Source organism: Lagopus muta, chromosome 21 (assembly GCF_023343835.1).
Source record: "Lagopus muta isolate bLagMut1 chromosome 21, bLagMut1 primary, whole genome shotgun sequence".
NCBI lineage: Eukaryota > Metazoa > Chordata > Aves > Galliformes > Phasianidae > Lagopus > Lagopus muta.
The window spans coordinates 5,602,172-5,623,737 of record NC_064453.1 but is presented as its reverse complement, the minus strand read 5'-3'; the positions used below and the strand labels follow the sequence as shown (position 1 = coordinate 5,623,737).

General features: G+C 50.2%; 2 protein-coding genes across 6 annotated transcripts; one reads left to right on the top strand and one right to left on the bottom strand.

Moving 5' to 3' along the window:
• Positions 1-311: 311 nt before the first annotated feature.
• Positions 312-4,505, bottom strand: MAD2L2 (mitotic arrest deficient 2 like 2). 5 transcript variants are annotated; one of them, XM_048967639.1, is made up of 9 exons: positions 4,371-4,505; positions 3,116-3,167; positions 2,832-2,950; positions 2,564-2,635; positions 1,825-1,925; positions 1,608-1,702; positions 1,418-1,491; positions 976-1,068; positions 312-813 (listed from the first exon to the last, which is right to left on the bottom strand). In XM_048967639.1, the coding sequence occupies exons 2-9, from the start codon at positions 3,153-3,155 to the stop codon at positions 772-774; spliced, it is 636 nt and encodes a 211-aa protein (XP_048823596.1). In that variant the 5' UTR covers positions 3,156-3,167; positions 4,371-4,505; the 3' UTR covers positions 312-771. The 5 variants fall into 5 exon arrangements, with proteins under 5 accessions (XP_048823596.1, XP_048823592.1, XP_048823595.1 ...); XM_048967635.1 differs by having other exon boundaries at positions 4,351-4,407; XM_048967638.1 differs by lacking the exon at positions 4,371-4,505 and adding an exon at positions 4,264-4,288.
• Positions 4,506-4,644: 139 nt separating this feature from the next.
• DRAXIN (dorsal inhibitory axon guidance protein) lies at positions 4,645-16,617 on the top strand. The gene is made up of 7 exons (XM_048967629.1): positions 4,645-4,847; positions 9,962-10,443; positions 12,028-12,212; positions 12,732-12,843; positions 13,196-13,285; positions 13,483-13,572; positions 15,683-16,617. The coding sequence occupies exons 2-7, from the start codon at positions 9,984-9,986 to the stop codon at positions 15,793-15,795; spliced, it is 1,050 nt and encodes a 349-aa protein (XP_048823586.1). The 5' UTR covers positions 4,645-4,847; positions 9,962-9,983; the 3' UTR covers positions 15,796-16,617.
• Positions 16,618-21,566: the final 4,949 nt, after the last annotated feature.

Here is a 21,566-nt window from a genome sequence, read left to right as displayed (position 1 = left end):
GGCTTTCTTCCATCTCCTTTGACAGAGGCAGGATAACAGTGTTTTCCCTTGTCTGCTGTCTGCTAAGAGTGAGACAGCTGACAAGTGTCCTTGCAGCACAGACACATCCCACTGTGCTTCTAACAGCTTTTGTGTAAAGGTTTCCCTGTGGCAAGGGGAGACCAAGGTGGTACAGCCCTTCATAGGAACTGACACATCCCAGCCTTGTCCTAGAGAAGACGTGAAAAGGTGATGGAAACTCTACATACAAAATAAAAATGCTTCTTCACTGAAAGAACGGTTGATTTGGACAGAATTGAGCCTGTTTCAACTGGAGTAAAACTTGATATTTATTGAAGACTACTTGGGACAGTCACAGTGGACAGATGCTACATAAGGCCTCACTCGCGCATGGTATCAGACCATTGCTCTAGTGGAGCACACAGCAGATCCCTGGTTAGCACTACCAGTGTGCAATGGAGATGTCCTGTTTAAGGCAAGAACTGGATTTGTACAGAGCCGACCGCAGTCAGCTGTATCCTACCCCAGGGATTACTGTAATGAAACCTCTATTCACTCTCACACATGAGTGTACATGGGAACAGGCTCTGGCTCCACATTCCAAGTCAGTTCTATATACACTGGTAAGAGCACTTGAAATAAAGAGGCAGCAGCTGCTCTACATTCATCCAGAAGGCCAGCTGAGGAGGCTGGGCTATCAAGGTATGGTTGGTGAGAGATCTTACTCCGCTGGAAGATCTGATGAGGCTTGAAGAAAAGGAAGAGTTGAAATCAGGTGCCTTTGTGGGCTCGTTCTTCTACATAAAGCTGCATCTGGAGGACAAAACAAGTATCAGTTTCTGCTTGATAGCCAGATGGAGAACAGTCTGAAGAGTTTGCACCTCCCCTCACTAACAAGGTTTCCTGTTTTAATATGAGAAGTCTTCACACTACATGTAGTTTCAGCCACCTCTCAGGCCAGAATGCTCTGCTCACCTTTAAGATGTCAGAAGTCATAGTTTTCAGTGGGATAAGCCGGGGGTCGTGCATGTGCACATCCTGTTCATCAGCAAGAATCCATGGGAAATCCTAGGGCAGGAACACAAGGAGCTTTATGTACAGAGAGGTGAGCAGCCCCAAAAGGTGAGCTCACTTTCTCAGTGCTAGGTCAGTACGTGAAGTGATGGGGATGGCACTGTGCAGGAAGTATTGGCACAGTCTAATTCGGGCATCAAAGCAGCTACTGCCTGCAGCTGGTGTGTGGTAGAAGTGCTCAGTCACCTCACCAGTGCAAACTGTAACACATTCAAAGCAAAGCCATGAACTGCATCGTGTAAAAGCTAGCCATCTAGCAGCCCTTAACCTCATTGAATCCAGAATTCTTCAATTCCAGTCTTTGCAGCTTGCCTGTGACAAGGCAGCCAAAGATACCACTTACCTTTATCACCTGGATCTTCTCCATGTTGCGTGTAGCAGCCTCTCGTGTGTGAACCAGAACTGTGAAGGTGCAGCCTGTAAGAGAAAGGGCAGGCTGCAGATCAGGGGACGACCAACAGAGGCTCAGACACTGCCTGTAATCACCTCCCACAGAACAGATCCATGTCACCGGGCTGTGTGCACCTGCTTACCTGGGGGATTGTTGTCCAGCACAGCATCACACACGCTTATCTTCAGGATGAAGGCACGCAGTAACTGCTCCACGTGGGACAGCAAGGACTCTGAACTGTTGAGACAGCAGTTGTTAGTGGCACAAAGCAAAGTACCGGGGCCTGGAGCATCTTCCAGAACATCTCTAAGGACACGAGGGTTGGATGCTGTGAGAAAGCATGGGAATGGAATCTTTACCTAATGGAAAGCAGGGGCGGCTGGGTGATTTCGAAGACAAATCTCTCCACTGGGTGGTGCTCTTTATCCAGGATTACAACTACAACTTTCTCCACGTCATTCTGGAAGAATAACTGCAGTTAGAGAAGGCCCTTCCTTAAAGCAAGCTGTCTTCTGCCCCCAGTTAGCTTCACTTCTGGTAGAGTACGTTTATCTGCTGTGGAGCAGTGCCAGCAGTTATCCAAACCTTGAGCCCTGTCCTACTGCCAGGTTCTACATGCAGTGTGATGTCTGTAGAGAGCAGAGAATGCAGGATGTGGGGTGGCAGCAAGGTTTGCAACGTGACGTGTGGTCACACTTTTCTCTCATAAAAGCTTGTGTTCAAACCACCTTTGCTTTCTGCCTTACAGCACAGCACTCTTAACTGTTCCCCTGCCAGATGGATGTTTCAACTCAATGTTCTGCTTTTGAACACGTTTAAGTTCACGTGTAGGATGAGCTTATTGAAAATACAGAGACTGATCCTCATGTTTATGCATTAGAAGCAAACTGAATGCCAGCGTTCAGCAGCATGCCTTGACTGCAAGGAAGAATTAAGAATGTTTTTATTCTCCATTAGTAACTTTAAAAGCAAGTATACTGTGTATGGCAAGTACATAAATAAACATTTTGAGATGAGAGCAGTATTTACATTCTTTTATTTTCTATCTAAATCACTTGCAGTACATTTGCCCAGCACAGGTCCATGGTAAGATCATACCTTCTCAAGCAGTGGCTTTACACAGTGCAACGTGTCCTGGATGTACTGATTGAGCTCTGGGTGGCAGGACATCTGTAGCAAAGAGAGCAAACAGAGCTGTGTTCTGATGCCAACCAGGACAACGCTAAGAAGAGAGATCTAAAGACAAGATCTCTATTTCCTAGGGAGCCTGCCTTTGTGTTACATCCCTGCACGCAGCAGGGGAAGCACTCTGCTACTGTCGGCCACAATCTGCTCGTGCTGTGAGACCTCCAGGAAGGTCTCCTACCTGGACGGGCACGTTGTATTTTTTCCTCTTCTGAAAGATCCCAATAGGATAAACTTCTCTAACGTACAAGATGAGATGAACGGCCACTTCTAGAAATTCTGAAAGAACATCTGCAACAACTGAAAAACAGAAGTAAAAGATGCTGAAGGTTGCAGAGCAATACCATATTCATAGGACGTTTTTAAAGACACCAGCACACATCTCGTCTCCTTCCTAGCTGAGGGAAGTTTAGGGCTGGAGCATCCTGCAGGCGTCCAGTTCTCAGTGCAGCACAAACACATTACCTTGCCCAAAATTAAGGTCCTGTCGTGTGAGCGTGGTCATCTTGCCCAGAACCTGAAAAGCAGCACAAGAAGAATGTTTATCCTCTGGCTTTTATGGTCTTAACACAGCTGAGGGATCGCTTCACCTCCCTGATGCCAACAAGCTGCTCTCTGAGCTCAGTGACAAGCACATGTACACAAACCCAAGGCGCTGACTGTGACAGATTCAAGCATGTGATCAAAAATCACCAGTAGTACAAAAAATGAAGACAGCATCTTTTTGTGTTCTGTCTCACTGCTCGCACTGCAAGCTTCTCTTCTCATTCAGGGCAGGATTTGCACTTCCCACTGACTCCACATCCCACATACTCCCCTGCTCTTCACAAACCCCACGCCACCAGATCATTCACCTAACGTGGAATCTGTCCTGCAGGAATTTGTGACAAGGGCAGCACATTCGGTGGCCAAATGGAGCACTGTGTATCAAAGAATCAAGCAGCTGGAGCTCAGCATCCCAACAGGTCGGTATCTCGTGTGTATTTTAGGCTGCAACATACAGAACTGCTGATTGCAAGTTTCAGTGTTTCATTATTTTTGTCATCCTCTTTGTGTGCATGCAGACCACCACTAACGTGTTCTTAAATGCCTCCAGCTCCACCAGGAACACAGACGCCTTACATGGAGCTCTCAAGCCCTGCTTGCTCCTATCAGCTGCTTAGTTATCGACTGCCAAGCTGCTCCAGCTGCAACGAGACGTGGTTTTCAGATCTCTAATGAATTATTTCACAAAATAGGGAGGTAACAGCTTCTATCTTTCTCTAAGCAAAATCGTAGAAGCATTAAGGCTGGAAAAGAGCTCTGTGATCATCCAGTCCAACCCAACCCACCGTGCCCACATCCCTCAGTGCCTCATCTCACTGAACACCACCATGCACGGTGACCCCACCGCTCCCTGTGCGGCTGTGCCAGCACATCCCTGCTCCTTCTGAGCACAGACCTTCCCTAACATCCACCCTGCACCTCCCGTGCTGCAATTTAAGGCCGCACTCTCTGGCCCGTCGTCGCTGCGACCCGGAGCAGAGCCGAGCCCAGCTCTCCGCAGCCTCCCGCCAGAGCTGAGGACGGAGGAACGGCCCCGCTACGCCGACACAGCGCGGGCTGCCTCCAACCTCCTTCCCCCCGGGCCGCCTCACGTTCAGCACAGCCCGCTCGCCGCGCCCCTCCGCGCCCCCATCACGCCGCTCTCAGCCGCGCACCGCCGTTACCGCTCCCGTACCGCAGCTCTCCCGGCCCGGCGCTGTTGGCGGCGCAGGCGTGTGACGTCACCTCGGCCGTAGCGCCCCCTTGCGGCGGGAGGACCGCGCCCTGCCGTTGCCTCGCGGTTCGCCGCCCGCTTTCCCCGCGGGGTCCCGGCTGCAGCCGCGGTGCCTCCGCCGCGCGGGTTGCGGGGTCCCCCCGCCTTTGTCCCCGCCTTTGTCGGCTCTCCCTCTCAATCTCCCCCCTCTCTGCACGATGCCCCGGGCACAGCCGCGCACCCCCGCAGCGCTCCGCGCGTCCCCGCCCCGGGCACCCCGCGCCCCTCCCACCGCCCCGCAGCCCGCGGGGTCCCGGCGTCCCCGCTCCGGCCGCGCATTCCCCCACTGCCTCCGCGCGTCTCCTCCTCCTCCTTCTCCTTTTCCTTCTCCTCCTCGGTCCGCACACCCGTACCCCGGCACAGCCCTGCCCTGCTCTGCCCACCGGCAGCCGAGCACAGGTAAGCACCGGGGAGCCGCTCCGCTGAGCCGCTTTCCCTTTGCTTCTTAGGTACGGGGGCACTTTCACCGGGAGAAGACAAAGGCTGCGGGGATCCCGGCACCGCCGGCTTTGGGAAGCGGTGGGGATGGGGGCAGCCTGCTCCCGAGCCGCCCCCGCTGTCACCGTGCTGGCGGAGCAGCCCCGCTCTGCGGCTCCCCCGAGTCCGGGCTGCGTCGGGCGGTGCTGAGCGCTGCCCTGCCGGGCGGCTCTTCCCCTCTCGGCTCCGGACAGAGGCGCGGTTCCCCTCGCCGGGAGCCGCTGAGCGCCCGCACCGCTCCGTGAAGTGGCCGAAGGGCGAAGGGAGCTGCTCCCTCCGTGGCATTGTGTGTTCGCGTTCCCCCGAGTGCCCGCGGGTCGTTCTCTGCGTTTCTTGCTTTGCCAAAAGTGAGATCTTGGTTGTGAATTAAATCAATTTGGCATGGCTTAACGGCTCGTTGCGGCCGGCAATTCATCATGTGGGGTTTATAAGTGACGTTTATCCGATTCACACCTGGAGCCGGCCGTCAGCCTCAGTGGAAACGGTTCTGTGTTTCCATCTCCTGTCTTTTGCAGGAAACGTTCGTCCCACGCGTTCGGGTTCAGAGTGAGGATGACACAGAGAGGAGGAAGGCAGCGCAGCCCGGCGCTGCGCTGCTCGGGGACACATCGCGGTGGGGACGGGGCCAAATCTCAGAATCACGGACTCGTTCGGGCTCTAAGATCAACTCCAACCCCAACCCATCCACGCTGTGCCCTTTCCTTGAACACCTCCCAGGGCGGTGACCCCACACCTCCCCGTGTCACTGCGCCCCTCTTTCCCCGTCCCACCGGCGGTGCTTTCCTCTGGCTGAGCGACGAGCTCTGCTATTGATCGCGTTTCATTTGTCACCGGGCATTGTGAGGGAAGCCGGAGAGTCGTCTCCGCTGCGCTGACAGCAAGCGACTGTATCTCAGATGCTAATCTCAGACTCATTGCTATTTTAATCTCATTATCGGGCAGGGGAGGCTCTGTTTGATAGCGGGTCGCCTGTGATGGCTGTGTCAGCCGCTCCGAGAGGTCCCGGAGGGGAGCGGAGCAGAGGGTACTGCATATTCATTCATTCCACTTCAAAACAGCGGCTCTGTCCCCTGGGCTGCGCTCCCTGCTCCAAGGGATGCACTCTGCGGGAAGGCACCAGGGAAACGGGGCACAGCTGGGATCACCTGGGCAGCAAAACCCAGTCCCAGCCCTTCACTAATGGGGAATGAGGAGCATTTGGGGTGAACGCACTTGCTGAATGCAGGTTGCCTCGGGGAGGTGTTTTGTGGAGGTACCTACAGCTCTGCTGAACCCTCTGCAAGCTTCAGTCTATGTCCTGTCTTGTATTTAAGCTGGACGGGGCTCTGGGCGCTGATGGGGCTGTGGGTGTCTGTGTTCATTGCAGAGGGTTGGACCTTTAAGGCTCCCTTCCAACCCGAACCATTCTATGATTTTCGTGCTGCCATTTGCAATTGGTGCACAGAACAAACATGACTGTGGTCCTCCTGGCAGCAGAGAGTGCTTGGTGATGGCAGAAAGAGAAAGCAACAAGCAAAAGGAAAAAACAGATGTTTCAAAAGGTGGTGTTGTGGGATTCACCCAGCCTGAATATCTGCAGAAGGAACACATCTCCCAGTCAGGATGGATGAAGAAGATACGAAGTCAGATGAATCTGAGAGGTAGGTTGGGAGGAGAGGTGGCAATGGATGCAGGCAACCTGCAAAAGGAGGACAGCTTTGACCCAGAAGAGCAGTGAGCTGCAGACTTGGCTGCTCTGTTGTCCCTTTATAAAGTTATCCTTCATTAAAGCGAGTGTGCAAGAAATGTGGGAGATGAGCAAAGTGAAATTACGTGTGCCTAGGGGAGGAAAAGACGAGGGTGCATTCAGAATTTCCCATCTGCTTTTGGAGACTCTGGAAAGCTGGGGGGACCCCTTTGAAATGGGAGGGTCTTCTCTTGGCAGACTGTGTGTGAAGCTTCCCAGCATTTGCCTCCAGAAACAGAAAACCAGATGGAATGAGACCCAGCAGGGAAGGGAAATCTCATTTATCTGTACAATGCCATCCTCCTGGCTCCAGCCAGCTCTCTGCACGTCGGCTACCATGGAACCTACCCTGGCCATTCTGCTGCAGGCCTTCCCAAGCCAATCCATCACCCAGTGGCTCCTTATTTGCAGGGAGCCTGGCACACGAAGCTGGGTTTATTGTCCATCATCTGTGCCACACATGCACATACACACAGCACTCGTGTAGATGAGCACACGCTTTGTCTGTTGCTGCAGCCTGGGGTTGTCTGGAGTCCAGGAAATCTTTATGCACTGCTGCCAAAGTCTGAGCTTATCAGAGCCAAGGAGAAGTGCGTCCCAGATGACATGCTTGGGTCTGGCTTGGTTCAGCTCTTGAGCATAAAAACTGCATCATCTGTGGTCTGGAGTGATAAAGGAGTGATAAAGGAACTTGACATGCATTTCTGGATTGAAGTGTTCTGTTCCTCTCTGCTGTGTCATGAAGAACATGGGTGACAACTCAAAGCCAAGGCTCTCATGTATCATGGCTTCAGTCAGATGCATGAATGAACGCATGCAGTGAATGAACCAATGCAGCAGTGGCAGCATCACAGCCTTTTTTTCCACACCAGGGTGACAGAGCTGCATTTACAGGGAGAAAAAAACCATGAGTTTCTGTGTATCCATTCAGTCCACGTCTGCCTTGCAGGATTACAAGCTGAGAGCAGAGCAATAGTAATAATATCTGTGAGTCCAGAGAAAGGGACTGCCCACGGGGAAGTTCCCCGAGATGCCAAACAACATAATGTCTCTTACAGGGTTCTGACCATCCGCTGCTAACCCAAAATAGATCAGAAGTGTTAGCTGAGAGACAGCTCTGCAACTCATTCGTCAGCCCTGAGCTCGCACCCCAGGTAGCTCCACGGCCTTATCTTTGCTTTACACATTTTCACGTCAATAGGCAGATTTGCTACCTCGAGAAGTAGGTGGCTGATAATCCCGGGGGTGCACAAAGGAAGCACACAAAGTGTTGGCTGAAGTAAGGAGGACACAGATGTGGCGCTGGGGAGAGCTGCAGGAGCAGCCAGCTTGGTGAGTGCTTGGGCTGTTTCCTTTATTGAAGTACCACCCCTCAGAAGAGGATGAATTTTGGACTTGATACGCGTTTATTTCTGCGTAGGAAATTCTGCCCTGGGTAAAAACATCTGTTGCAGAACAGGTGCATCAGCAGTGAGAATGCTGCTGTGCTCTGCATCCCCACACCCTGGGCTGGCTGCTGCTGTGGATTGGGGTCCTGAGAGGCATTTGGATGCTGAGGAGCAGCACCACAGCATCGAGCTGTTCTTTGGCTCCTGCTGGAAAGCAGAATTGTGGCTAATGTGTCTGTCAGGTTCGTTATCAAAGCGCCGCTGTCTGTGAGTGAGACTGAAGGCGCTGCCTTCCATTCTCTTTGCACTTTTTCTCTCCTCCTGCCGTTTTGCCTATAGATGAAAAGGTAAGATGCTGTCTGCAGCTCTCTGGGCTGTTCTGTGATGCCTTGATCCAGCTGGTCTGTGCCGGTTCTTACAGAGAAAATCCCTCAAAAAGACAAAGGCTGCGGATGCAGGGTTTGGGTTTTGCTTGGCTGCTATTTGTTACATTGGTGAGAAGCAGGAACTGGAGGTGCTTTGATAATATATTTAGCTGTCAGTCTGGTTTTCCTTTGTCCCAGGTAGCTGTCAATAAAATGCTATTCCATAGCACTACGCCTGCAGGAAATGAGCAGCTCCCGGATCAGCCCTCACCTCACACTTCGTTGGCTTTGTGGCCAGTGGAAGGACTTGATTTTCACACCCCACATGGAAGGAAAGCCCTCTGTGCTGCCTGCTTCTCTCCAGAGATACAGACTGAAAGTTTGCTCCCGGTCTCTAAGCAATAGCAGAGATGCATCTTGCAGAGGAAGAATCTGCTGATGCGTAGTTGAGCAGAATTGCGTGCCCCCCTTCACAGGTGACATGGAGCAGCAGAGCAGCTGGAGGAAGGAGCGCAAGCCATTGCAATTAGGCAACAGAGAGGATCACGTGGTGAGCAGAACGATGGCTATGAGTGGCAACCGAGGCCTGGGGTACAGGAGAGGTTGGTGGACGGGGTTGAGCTGCCCAGATTGAGAGGAGCAGTCCAGGAAAGCTACCAAAAGGGCAGGGAAAGAAGAACTAAGCTAGAGAAGTCTGTAACCAGTGCAGTGTCCCAAAGCCACATTCATAACACAAACACAGGGATGAAAAAAGACCCGTGAAAATCCCCCACTGAAGCAGAATGGATGAAAATGCTCTGAGTTTTGGTCTCAGTGTTCTCTGAACTTGGATTGCCCTCCCTGTGCAGGTGTCGCTTGGTGGGACGAGGTGAAGTGACTTTGCAGGCTCAGGGAGAGCAGTGGGATGAGCCATAGGGCGTTCAGCTTGCCTTCCTGCCCCTTGACCAGCATCCCCTGCTCTGCTGACAGCAGCAGAATTCTTTTTCTGCCACACTGCAGAGACGCAGCCCAAACAATTCTGCGTTGTCTCTTTCCTTGCCCGCGTTCAGGCAGTGTGTGTGTCCACACCTTGAGCTGCTCAGGGCTCTCGCTGTTGCTGGTCCTGCGAAGCCACCATCTGCCTCCGGTTCTGTTCGTCTTGACATCTTCATTGCAAGGAAACCAGCTGTGCTGGGGGCCGCTGCCAGGCAGGCTGAGGATGCCAACGTGGCAGCCGAGTGCCCCAGCCGACAGCTGGTGCTGTGCAGCCCTCAGATGGCAGGCAGCGAGTGGGAGGGCAGGGGGCTGCTCAGCCATCAAAGGGAAGTGTCCCGCTGATTGATGGCCCTCATTTGCACATGAAACTGGGACCTCTTATCCCTGCAGGCCCTGCACGTGGGTCTCAGCTGCTGTGAGCCTGGCTGGCACAGGAGATAACCAAGGAGGGAGAAACTCTCATCCAACTCTTTTTGGATGACATCTGGACATCTCAAGTGTCTGAGTTGAATTTTGGTTGCCCTTATGGTTCCTAGAAGTTGGTTGCTTCATTCGTGCTGTCGCTGTTGATTTTAATTGCAGGTGACACAGAGGCCCCAGGATTATGGCAGCTTCTCCCACCTTCTTCCCTCTGTCTCTTTTCCTGTGTGTGCTGCTTCTTTCTGACATCGCCTTTGCCGTCTCCCTGGACACTGACATGAAGCTCAAAAATGAGAACAACAACCACCTTCAGAACCAAGAGATGTGGCTTCAGCATCCCAGGAGTGGGCACCAGCACAAGCATGGCTTGGCCAAGAAAGGAAGGGTCCTTGCCCTGCCTGCCAGAGGGCAACCAGCCGGGGAAGAGGCCTTCCGAGTGGGCAGCAGAGCTCCAGCCGTGGAGGAGCTGGTGCCACCTGGCCAGCCAGCAGCACTGAAACAGGATAAGGATAAGGATAAGGATAAGGATGTGTTCCTTGGCTTTGAGCTCCCAGAGAATCAGTCCCCTGGGTCTGAGAGAGGAAAGAAGCAGAACCGAGAGCAGCGACGGCACAGCCGCAGGGACAGGCTGAAACACCACAGAGGTATGAGGGGAGCAAGGGGAACTGGTGTCAGACTACAAGGGGGCAATTAGACTGGATAGGAGGAAGAAGCGTTCTGCAGTGAGGGCAGTGAGGCACTGCACAGAGAGGTGGTGCAGACACCCAAGGTCAGGGAATGGGGCTGTGATGGAGCTGTGGGTGTCCCTGCTCAGTGCAGGTTGGACCTGATGGCCTTTAGGGTCCCTTCCAACTCCAACCATTCTATGATTTGAGCTTCAAGGGGAGGCTGTTGGCTCACTTGTAATGAGGGCAAGAAGATGTAGCTGTGGTTGAGCCACATGAGTGTGCGGAGAGCGTGGGGTGTGTGCCTGCTCTGGGGAGAAATCTGCCAAACAAAAGAGGCACAAGAAAAAAGGCAACTCCAGAACTGGAGGTTTGTACTGCTGGCTGCAGTTTTCTGAAAATGACCTTGTTTGCCTTATAGGGGAGAGCGCTGGCAGCCCTAGGACAAGGGGGGTTGGTTTGGGGTGGCCTGCTTTTGTTGTTGCTTTTCTTTTTTTTAAGCAAACAGTTCAATTTAGGATGAAAAAAGCCCAAGCCATGCTCAATCTCTCCACTGACTTCAAAACATGACAAGAGCTGGAAATAATAATTAAAAAAGCCTACTTAGCTTGAAGATCAGTTTCTTCCCATCACAACTTGCATTCTTCTGAGTTTATGGCAAACTATGAAAAATCCAACTTTTTCACATGTGAGATTGCTCTAATTAAGTGACAGCACTGTTAGAAATGTTGCTAAAAGTTTTTGACTGGGACTGCTTCCCTCCGCAGGTCAGCTTGTGGTGTCTCTGCAGTACGGTGCCCTCACAGCAGTAAATCTGTAGTGCTCTTAAAGCCAGGCACTCCGTGCCCATCTGCACCATTTGACAAGTTGGGTGTCAGTCTCCCTGCCTTCCAGCTATCACTCCTCCCTGCGTCAGTAAGAAGAGCTCTGTTGTTTTCTCAGGGGACTGACTGAACAGCTCACATTAAGCAATATAGAAAGAGCGTGCAACAAAGCTGGCTTGAAGCCTTAATTGCAGACTGCAAAACAGGCCCAGTACCTTTGGCTTAACCTAAGGTCTACAATGAAATTAAGTCTTTGCAAAAGCATGGGTCAAGCTGTGAAGTTCTTTCATTTCAAGTTAGGGAGGTTCTGACTTGAGCTAGATAGGAATTACCCACCCTTAAAATGAGGTAAGGATGTGTTTCAGGAATTTGCAGCAGCTCTAAAAATGTTTTTTTTTTGTATTCCCAAGATCAGCCAACAGGGATGATTCCCAAAAGAATTGGTTTGCTACACCTACAGCTTCAAGAAGTCTTGGGGATTTGCATTTTCTTTAGGAAGAAATCCATTGATTCTTAAGCATGAGAAATACAGAAGTACACCTTCTTGAAGATACTGTGACCTCAGTGTGTAAGAATCAAGGTGCAGATAGGTTGGGACTGATTGACACCGGTCTCAGGGTGGTAGAAAACAAGGCAGTGGCTGGATGGAATCAAAGATTCCTTTAACTCGCATTTTTCCATGGCGTGCAGAGAGGAAAGGGACGGCAAAGCTCACGCTTTTACCTGTTGTCCTCTGCAGGGAAGGCTGCTGTTGGGCCAAGCTCCCTGTACAAGAAACCTGAAAGCTTCGAGCAACAGTTTCAAAACCTGCAGGCAGAGGAAGCGAGCAGCCCGACCCCTGCTGTGCTTCCCTTCACTGCACTGGATCTGGTCGTTTCCACAGAAGAGCCCCCTGTGCTTCCAGCCACGTCGCCGCGGTCACAGGTAAAGAGACCACTGGTACCTGCACTGCAGCTCTGATGCAGACAGCAATCTCCTGCAGCTAAGGTCCAGTTTCTTCTTTTTCAGTTAGAGGGAAGTGCTTGCCTACCACCAAACTCAGAAGCAGCTCTCTATCTTGGAGACACCCCAGAAGCTGCTCCTTCAGTCCCTTCTCTTCCCTGCCCTCCTTCTCCCTTAGCTAGCCATCTCCATTCGGCTTCAAGGAGCAGAGATGCAGTAGTAGCCCTTGGCTGGAGGGGCAGCATGTTCTAATGCTCCTTGCTGGCCTTCCTGCCCCACAAAGAAGCAGTGAAAGCTTCCCTCTTGATTTTGGGGCTGGGACAAGAGAAAGGTTTTCCTTTCTAAACATGATACTAAGAACCCCCAGTGGACAAGGTGGGGATGTGTGTGGGGGGGAATTATAAAGCCTTAAGGTCTGAAAGCATGAGGAAAACTGACAAATGCTTCAGTGTCACTACAGAAGTATAATCCATTGTCTCTTTGGTATCTTGTGGTTTGCAGGCCCGCCTCAGGCAAGACGGGGATGTGATGCCCACCCTAGATATGGCACTCTTTGACTGGACAGATTATGAGGACCTCAAACCAGAAATGTGGCCGTCAGCTAAAAAGAAAGGTGCTAAACTCACCCTGTTGAGCTCACCATCCTCTTTCCTAAAAGTCATCCTGTAAGTCTTGGCCTATGATCAGTGTTGGCAGATGTGCTGAGGGATAAGAGGCCATTGTAGTGGGGAAAGAGAGAAAAAGCTGACTGTATTTATGCTCTGCTTCAACACACTTCTCATTTTGGGCGGATAGTTTGAGAGGAAAGGAAAAATGATTGGGTGGAAGGTTGAGAAGTAGAGAGGAGACTGAACTATAAGGGTTCAGAACTCAAACTCCTGAAGTTTGAGGCTTTTTGTCACCTTAGTCTCCAGAATATAAACGGCAGTGTGATATTTTCTACCAGCGCCAATTCTTTTCCATAGAGAAACGCCGCAGTAAGAGCTCCAGTGGTGGAAATGAAACCTCATCAGCAGAAGGGGAGCCGTGTGACCACCACCTTGACTGCCTCCCAGGTCAGGATCAGCCTGATGACCAATGTCACGTTTGTAGAAATGGCTGCAGACCAGCCCAAGTTCCGCTCTAAGCATCCTAATTTTGATGCTGTTCAGTAATGGTGTGCAGAGGGCAGTTGGAAGGTAACATCTGTAGCACTGCCGCGGTCCTAGCAGGGAAGAAATCAGCCATGCTCACCCATGCTCTTACCTTGCAGGCTCTTGCTGTGACTTGCGTGAGCACCTCTGCAAACCACACAACCGAGGCCTCAACAACAAATGTTACGATGACTGTATGTGCACAGAAGGTGAGCAGCTCCTCGCTCCCCCGCTTCCTGCTGTCTCAGGAGTTGGCTGGGCGCAGTGTTTGTAGGCAGCCCTGCTGTTCCTGGCCTTTCCTTGACACCGCCTCGCAATGTGACCAGTGAGTCACCTGGGATATCTTGTGCTCTCTCTTGATATCTATCTAACAGAAGAAGCCACTGAAAGTAAACAACTCAGTGCTTTGAAGTCCCACACACTGTATGTGACACTGTACTGCTACCCTTGCTTCCCCTTACTTTATGCCTCGTGTGGCTTTTCTGAGTTAATTTCAAATGAATATGTAGCAATTCAGTAGGTGTGGGCAGGACTCAGACTTGGGTTTCTTAAAATTATTTCTAGAGAATCTACAGCAGCCCTCAGTAGGCTGTGACCTTAGGAAGGTGTTGAAAAGCACTCTTCCAGTCTGAACACGTTCAGGACCAGCTCCAGGCACTGGGTCTTGTCTGCCAGAACAAAGCTGCCTGCCAGGCTGAGTGACCTGTGTGTAAGGACTGGTGACTCTGACCAGGTCAGACACCTTGTGCACCCAGTTGACTGAGTGCTTTCCTGGATTTGTAATGTTAAGTGATAGCTCTCACCTTGGCTGTGTCGTGGAATACTGGAAGGCCTTCATCAGTGAGGATGTTGTGATAGATTAACCCAGGAAAAAGTCTTTCTGCAAGCCTAATGAACGCTGCCTGCGGCCCTGCTTTATGTTTAAGCTAGTTGTGTGTTGATGCCAAGTATGCATCCTCTAAAGAGATCCCCAGAGGTATAGGGTCCAGATAAGATGTTTAGATAGGAACAGAGCTCTGATCTTGTGTGCTCTCTTCCTGGGAGGCCTAACTGCCCTGGGGGGGGCTGGTAATGAGGGGCAGAAACTCAGCTTCAAGGTAGCCTGGTCTCAACACAGCCCAGGGACACGCACTCCAAAATGCTGCTCAGTGACCTGTGACATCGGATGGGTCTCCTGTGTACAAGTACTCAAGGACAGCTTATGGGCTGTCTCATTATTGCAGCCATAAATCCTCAACCTCCCCCACTCTGGGGGTGCTGGCACTGTTGCATCTGTTGTCTGCTCTGGAAGTAAAAAGATTTTCAGTTTTGAGAACGATCAAATCAGGTCTTGCCAAGAACTGCTATAACCAGATCCTGGACTACTGAAAATCAAGACTTTCATGTGCATTGCTTGCACGTAGGCTTTCCTCCATCTGGCCCACCTGCCTCAGTTGGAACAAAGTCAGACAGCAGAATCATAGAATGGCTTAAGTTGGAGGAACCTTAAAGACCACAGAGCTCCAACCCCCTGCTCTGGGCTGATTGCCCCCACCAGCTCAGGCCACCCATCTGACCTGGCCTTGGGCACCTCCAGGATGGGACAAGTGCCTCTGGGGTAGGCATGACAAGATAAATCAGTACCAGAAACTGATGAGTTAAACCTGACCAGAGGCCCCCATTGCCTTCCTCTGCTATGGGAGACCGTGTACTGAAGGGTTTTTTTAACAAATGAAATACTATTTTTTTTCTCCCTCCAACTATTCATCAATGATAGCTTCCTTCAGAGCCTGCATTTCTAGCATCCAAAATGAAGTGAAGGAGATGAGCAGTGAGCTTTGGATCAGGCCTCCCAGTAATAGCACTTCAGTCTCTTCCCTCCTCTCTTGAAGCTTCAGAGAAACAAATAGCAAGGGGAGCTCCCAGCCGTCGGTGCTGCACATTATGTCTGTAGTAATTTCCCGATGGAGAGATCACTTAGACAGTAATGGGAAGTAATAGGGGGAAACCAAGCAGGGCTTCCATAAAATCACTGGAAACAATTGGGATAATTCATTGGTATTTCAAAAAGCCAGTGAAGCTTTCTGCCAGAGCCAATGAATCCCAGACCAGAACAGTGAGCCAAGCAGAATAGCAGGGCCCAGCAAGCAACGCGCCCTGCACACATGGGGCGACTGTCTGCCACCTCCTTTGACACAGCCTAGGCTTCCCAGTGCTGGGACCGGCCCCACTGCTGCAGGTTCTGTCATGAGCTGAGGCTGGGAGCTGTGTTCAGTGTTACTGCTTTAATGAAGCCTTACCCTCTCACCATGCCTGCTGTTTGCTGTTGTTTTTTCACAGGGCTGCGCTGCTACGCCAAATTCCACCGGAACCGAAGAGTGACCCGAAGGAAAGGGCGCTGTGTGGAGCCTGAGTCGGCCAACGGAGAGCAGGGATCATTCATTAACGTTTAGGAGGGTGGGACTTTATCTCCTGCCTGGATGCTCAGTAGCTCAGTCAAACTGCCTACACCTAGCAGTGAGGATTAGAGAAAAAGTCAAGCGAATGATTGAAGCTGCAGGCCAGGCTCCAATAGAACTGAGGCTGGCGTTAACTCTAGAGTGGTCTCAGCCTTCTCCACACCAGGACTGCATTCCTCCTCCCTTCCCTCAGCACATTCCCGTCCTCTGGGTCCCCCTCTCCCAGTTAGTTGGAGATGATCGTGATTGCCAGTCTGATGGCAAGACAGGAAAGATCCTTCAGGTCAGGAGGCACAGGAGCTTAAGCTTTCCCTCTCAACAGTTGCTTGAGAAGAAAGGCAGACACTCCTTAGGGTCAGAGGTTCGTAGAGAATTGGAAGCTTATAGGGAGACAAAGATGATAGCAGAAGCTGCCTGGGTGAGAAGGGACCCCTGACAGAGCTCTCCTTCTCCCCTTTGTTTACTGCTACAGACTGGTACTCCCGGCAGTTACGTGCTGCCACTTCCTACCTGTCTTCTTTGAGAGCATTGACTCCCACTCCTTCCTTCTCTCCTGCTCCCATAGAATGACCTGGTTTCTGCAAGGATGTGGCAAGACATCCCTGCCTGCAGCTCTCACTCATTAGTTATCCTGCCAAGTCTGTTATTTTTAATGATTATTTTTAGGAGCTTTCTGGGGAAGTGATAGTTTTCCTAGTGAGCCAAAAACGAGGTTTTTGGTAACAGGAGATAGGGACAGGCTGTTCCACTGTAGTGAATCCTGTGACATGTTGCATGTGTGTTTCCACGATGTGTAAATAAAGCTATGATAGATACCCTTTGTGGAACCCTTCTGCTTCTTCAGCTGCACCTGAGGATGGCGCAGGAGCCAGGAGGGCTCAGAGGAGTAGAAATAGTAAACCTGGTGCTTTGGGCAGAATCCTCTTTACACTGCTTCCCGAAACCCCACTGTGTTCCATTAGGAGAGGCAGGTCCCCATTCTGCACTGTTTCATAGTGTCACACTGTGTACCCACCCAGGTGCTTCTTGGCGTTATGGTTTGTGCCTCTGATGTGATGGCTGCCCAGTCATGACTACAGAACTACGCTGTGCATTCAATAGTGGTTCTGACCCACATGCACCTCTATTGCTGGGAGATGCACAGAGGATTTGGAAAGGAGGGTTTAGGCAAAGCCTGACTCTCATCTGGCCAGAGCTATTTTGATTTCTAATTACAGCACGACAATCTCAGCCCAAAAATTTGGAGTAAGGAATGGTGGCTTGGCTACAGCTCTATGCTGTGGCAGCAGGGATGCAGTTTGTTAACCCAGAGAGAGAAATGCAGCCCCTCCCTCAGCACAGATGCAGAACAGTAGGTGGTTCTGCCAGTGCTATTGTCAGTGAAAGCACAAATGGAAAAAGGCTTTAATTGATCACAGTCAATTGCAGAGCTCTCAAATTCTGGTCTGTGTGACAGCAATAAGAACCACACACGCCGTCTTTTATCAAAGCCAAGTTTTGATATTGCGGTGCTTTCTGATATCGGAGCTGAGTCTGTTTGGAACAGTGCAAGTGAGAGAAAGCTGGAAATCTGGCAGGGATCTTTATCTTTGGCGATGCAGGCATTCAGTGCCCCGTATCCTTCTAGGGTTCTGGGCAGTGTTTTGAACAAGACTTTGCTGCAATAAAAGCAAGTCTGAATTTTAAGCCAGAGGTTTTAGACTTCAACAGGGGACCCTTTGCTTTTTCTGCTTTAGGTCCACTGTTAACTCTGAATATAGAGAACAGCTGATTCTTAATTGCTGGGATTAGTTAAATGTCTAAGGACAGTGAAAATTGAGTTAATTATAATGAATTGAGCTACAAGATTATTGGACTGATTGCTCAGATTGGGGTTTCAGTAGGAGAGCTCATGACTGAGACTTGTTCTTTCTGTGATGCTGCAGAAGGGAAGCAGAAAGGAGCAGCAGCCAGGGCAGAGCATGCAGCACTGCCACAGCAGTGTGAGCAGAATCAGGCAACCTGATTTATGTCTCTGCCAGACGTATTACTGACTTCACGGCTGCAGTGCAAATGAAAGCTGTTGAGTAAATAATGTGCCAAGATACAGAAGGCAGGATCAGCCCGTGACATAAAACCCAGGGGCAATGTTTGTGCAAGTCCAACCCACTTCTGAGCGCAGGAAAGCTTTTAAGTGCTGCTCTGCTGGCTCAGCAGCACGACAGCAGTGGCAGCAACAGCACCACCAGGTTACATACAGCACATTTCCCCTTCTTCCTTCCCTGCATCTCCCAGTTGCATCAGTGACAGTTCTGCCTTTGGGGACGTTAGCTCTGAATAAGGCAGAGGGAGATCGACGTCAAGCAAGCCTTGTTTTATGTGTTCTTCTCAGTGGGTTGTTTGGGAAACTCAAATTAAGAATTCACACAAACTCAGCTTCTCTCCTGCCCTCAGAGAGCTCAATCCACAGCTCTTGGAAGATTTTTCTGCTGCCTAGAAAGGACTTTGGGCCAGGCCCAAAAAAGGACCAGCAGGGCTCTGTGGAATCGTTTGGAAAGATAATTGCAGTGCATGCGCGCAAGTCAGGTGAATGACAGAATCCCACCCAAAGTCCTGCTCTGCAGCTACTGCTTTTAGCAGCCTCACAATGAGCCAGAGGTGTCTACCTCATTTAAAGCACTTCTCCAAGGGTGAGAATCATTAGACGTGGAAAAGAGAGGACAGAGTGCTGATTTGACATAATCATCTCAGCAGCTGCCTGCTCTGTGAATGCTGCTGAGTGTGTGAGGGATGTTGCTGGCAGTTGCCAAAATGATGACTGCAAGGGAGACAAGGAGGGGAAGCACAAATTAAAACACTTGGGAATCATTATCTCTCAGGTCTGTAATAGTCCGCATTCATTTTAGCTGGGGGTGTTTTGCTGAAACCCTCTCTTCCCCCCCTCCCCTGCTAATTACCCTGTTGTCAATCCATGGGGTGTGAAAGTGCTTCAATTTCAAATCATGCTGTACTAAATTGTTCGTGTCTGTGCCAGACAGGCTCTGCTACATAAAGAAAACAGTGCTTTCACATATATTCTTTCAATCTGGAGGAATGAGAGCTGTTGTTTTTCTGTGAATGTTCTGAGTATCACATGTTCCCCATAAACTCATTTATGACATGTCCATGTGTTTTCTAGAGCATCAGTGAATCTTGAAGTAATCCTTCAATTATACAAGAGAATCTCTTGTTACATTTTAGCAAAACACAGGAGTAGCTTTTTTTTTGCTGGGATTAGAAAGGAATTTTTAGCTTTATCTGACAATGTACCACATTAACCCTCCCCACTCCCCAAATCATCTTGCCATGTGTTTTGCAGTGAGCTTTCTCTCCAGCAATGCAAAATGTGTTCAGTGTCCCCTTCAATCCAAACGATGCTCCTGCATGCTGATTTCCCCCTGGGATCTAAATGGGAGTTTGCAGAGCCGGGACAACTTCTATATGCCCTTCCTCACTGCTTACTCAGAAGGTCTCCATTGGTGACACATGCATTTGTGCAGAGCTGATGCTTTCATTGCTCTTGGCTCTGCAGGCAGGACACAGCTCAAAGATACCACGGCAGCTGCAGCCATCAGTTATCTTTGGGCTAGACCCCAAGTGAGTGACAAGAAGAGCAGAACCGTGAGCACTGAGCTTGCCTTTATCTCTGTGGGCCAAATAAGGAGAGCAGGAGCAACCGTACTAATGCCTGCACTTCCCTGCTGCTATCACCCTGCCCACCAAAGGCACAGCATCCTGAAGATGCAAAGGAAAGCATTTCTGCCTTATTTGCCCCACTTTTATGCTGCCAGGAAGGGAAACAGCTGTGCATTAGGTTTTAACTTGATTTGCACTAGGCATACTACCAAAATCTTTCATGTAAAGCAGCTAATTGCTGGATATTAATTGCAGTGAGCCGAACTCACCTGGACCAGTCTAGTTAAGAAAATCTCTGTACCCTATTTCCAGCCTCCGGGGTTATCTGCTTCTCCCTGCAGTCTTTAACTTGCTGTTATCTTTCTCACCACGTTTGTGATGCTTTGAGCTATCAGGCCTAAGGAAGGGAACAGAGGCAGCAGCTTACACAGAGGCAATTTACAAGGTACGAGCAAAGCGAAGCAGACATAAAAAACAACCGATGTCTAGATCCAATAGGTGTGAGAGATGTGCAAATGCATCATGGCTATCACAGCTCTCATTGTTTTCATATCCATGAGATCATTAAGGCATTTCTAAGTCCCTTGAGTCCATGACATACAAGCCCAGAATATAATAAACAGGGCTGAATTAATTGCACAATACATTGATGAACAAAATGAAGTAAAGCAGTTCCATTGTACAAGGAGAAATGAATGCTTTGCATTGAGCGGCAGTCACATCAATCCAAATTACAGCTCACACTGCATAAATGATAATGAGACCGCCTGTCTCATTCAGACCAAGTGAGAATGCTGGAAGGAGCACAGACACCCACAAACTGCTGCATCTAAACAGTGTTTACACTTAAACTGGGCTGCAGTGGAAACTGTCATTAAAACAAACCATACTGCTTTGCTAGATGCCTATTCCAGCAGAATGGCACCCCTGTCACAGTTTGTATCCAAACACTGAGCCAGCAATACAGATATTCAGTATCTCTTTACATATTTTCAGATGTCAACTCTTCTCTTTGCCATTTAGGGTAAAATCCAGTCCGTGACATTGCTCAGGCAATTAGCGTTGATCCCAATTGATACCAGTACTTCTGTGAATGGAAGCAGGGCTTCCCTGCAGGACACAGAAATGAAGTCCCAGCTGATGTGACAATGCATGAGTTACATTTCTGGTAAGGTGTCACAATTGAGGATTTTTGGGAGGACATTTTAAAACGTTTTCAACTACACAGCAGGTCAGTTTGCTGCTGCTGCTTCTGCTCAGCGATTTAATGATTTAAAACTTTGCCTTGGGAGATGTTCAAAAACAGAGCAGCCAGCAGGACTCAAGATGCAGTGAAGGACAGGGCAGATAGAGACTTCCCTTGTCAGAGGCAGGTGCACAGATGGCTTTTTCAAGGCCTGTTTGTGGCTGGTTTGAGAATGTGTGAGTTTAGATCCCACATTGCACACAACTCTTGCACATAACCTTGCACTGTGCTGCTCGAACTGGAAATGGGGCTGAAGGGTGACTCACACATTTCCACATCCAGCTTCTGCAATGAACTTGTGACTCTTCTCACATTCTCAGAGGCCCCGTCTTAAAAACAAATTACAAGAAAGCAACTGACCTAGTAAAACGTCATAGTCTGCCTGTAAAGTGTCATGCTCTGGGCACTGGAACAGGCTGCCCAGGGAGGTGGTGGAGTCTCCTTCTCTGGAGATGTTCAAGACCTGCCTGGATGCCGACCTGTGCGACCTGCTGTAGGGAACCTGCTTTGGCAGGGGGTTGGACTCGATGATCACTGAGGTCCCTTCCAACCACTGTGATTCTGTGATTCTGTGCTCTGCAGGCAGGCCATGCATACATTGGGCAAGGAAGGTTGGAGAGGGTCACCCTTATTTCTTGGTTCTGCTATCCCATTGCTAGTGTGGGGAGAAGACTGCTGTTATGAACAGGGGAGGGAAAGAATTCATAGCTGTACGCTGTGGGTTTGGGTCGGTTGTTTATATGACAACTTCCCCAGCTCTAAAGCTGGAAACACTTTCAGATCAAGAGGTGAAGTCCCAGTTCAGAATCACAGGCTCATTAAGGATGGGGAAGAGCTGTGTGATCACCAAATCCAACCCCAATGT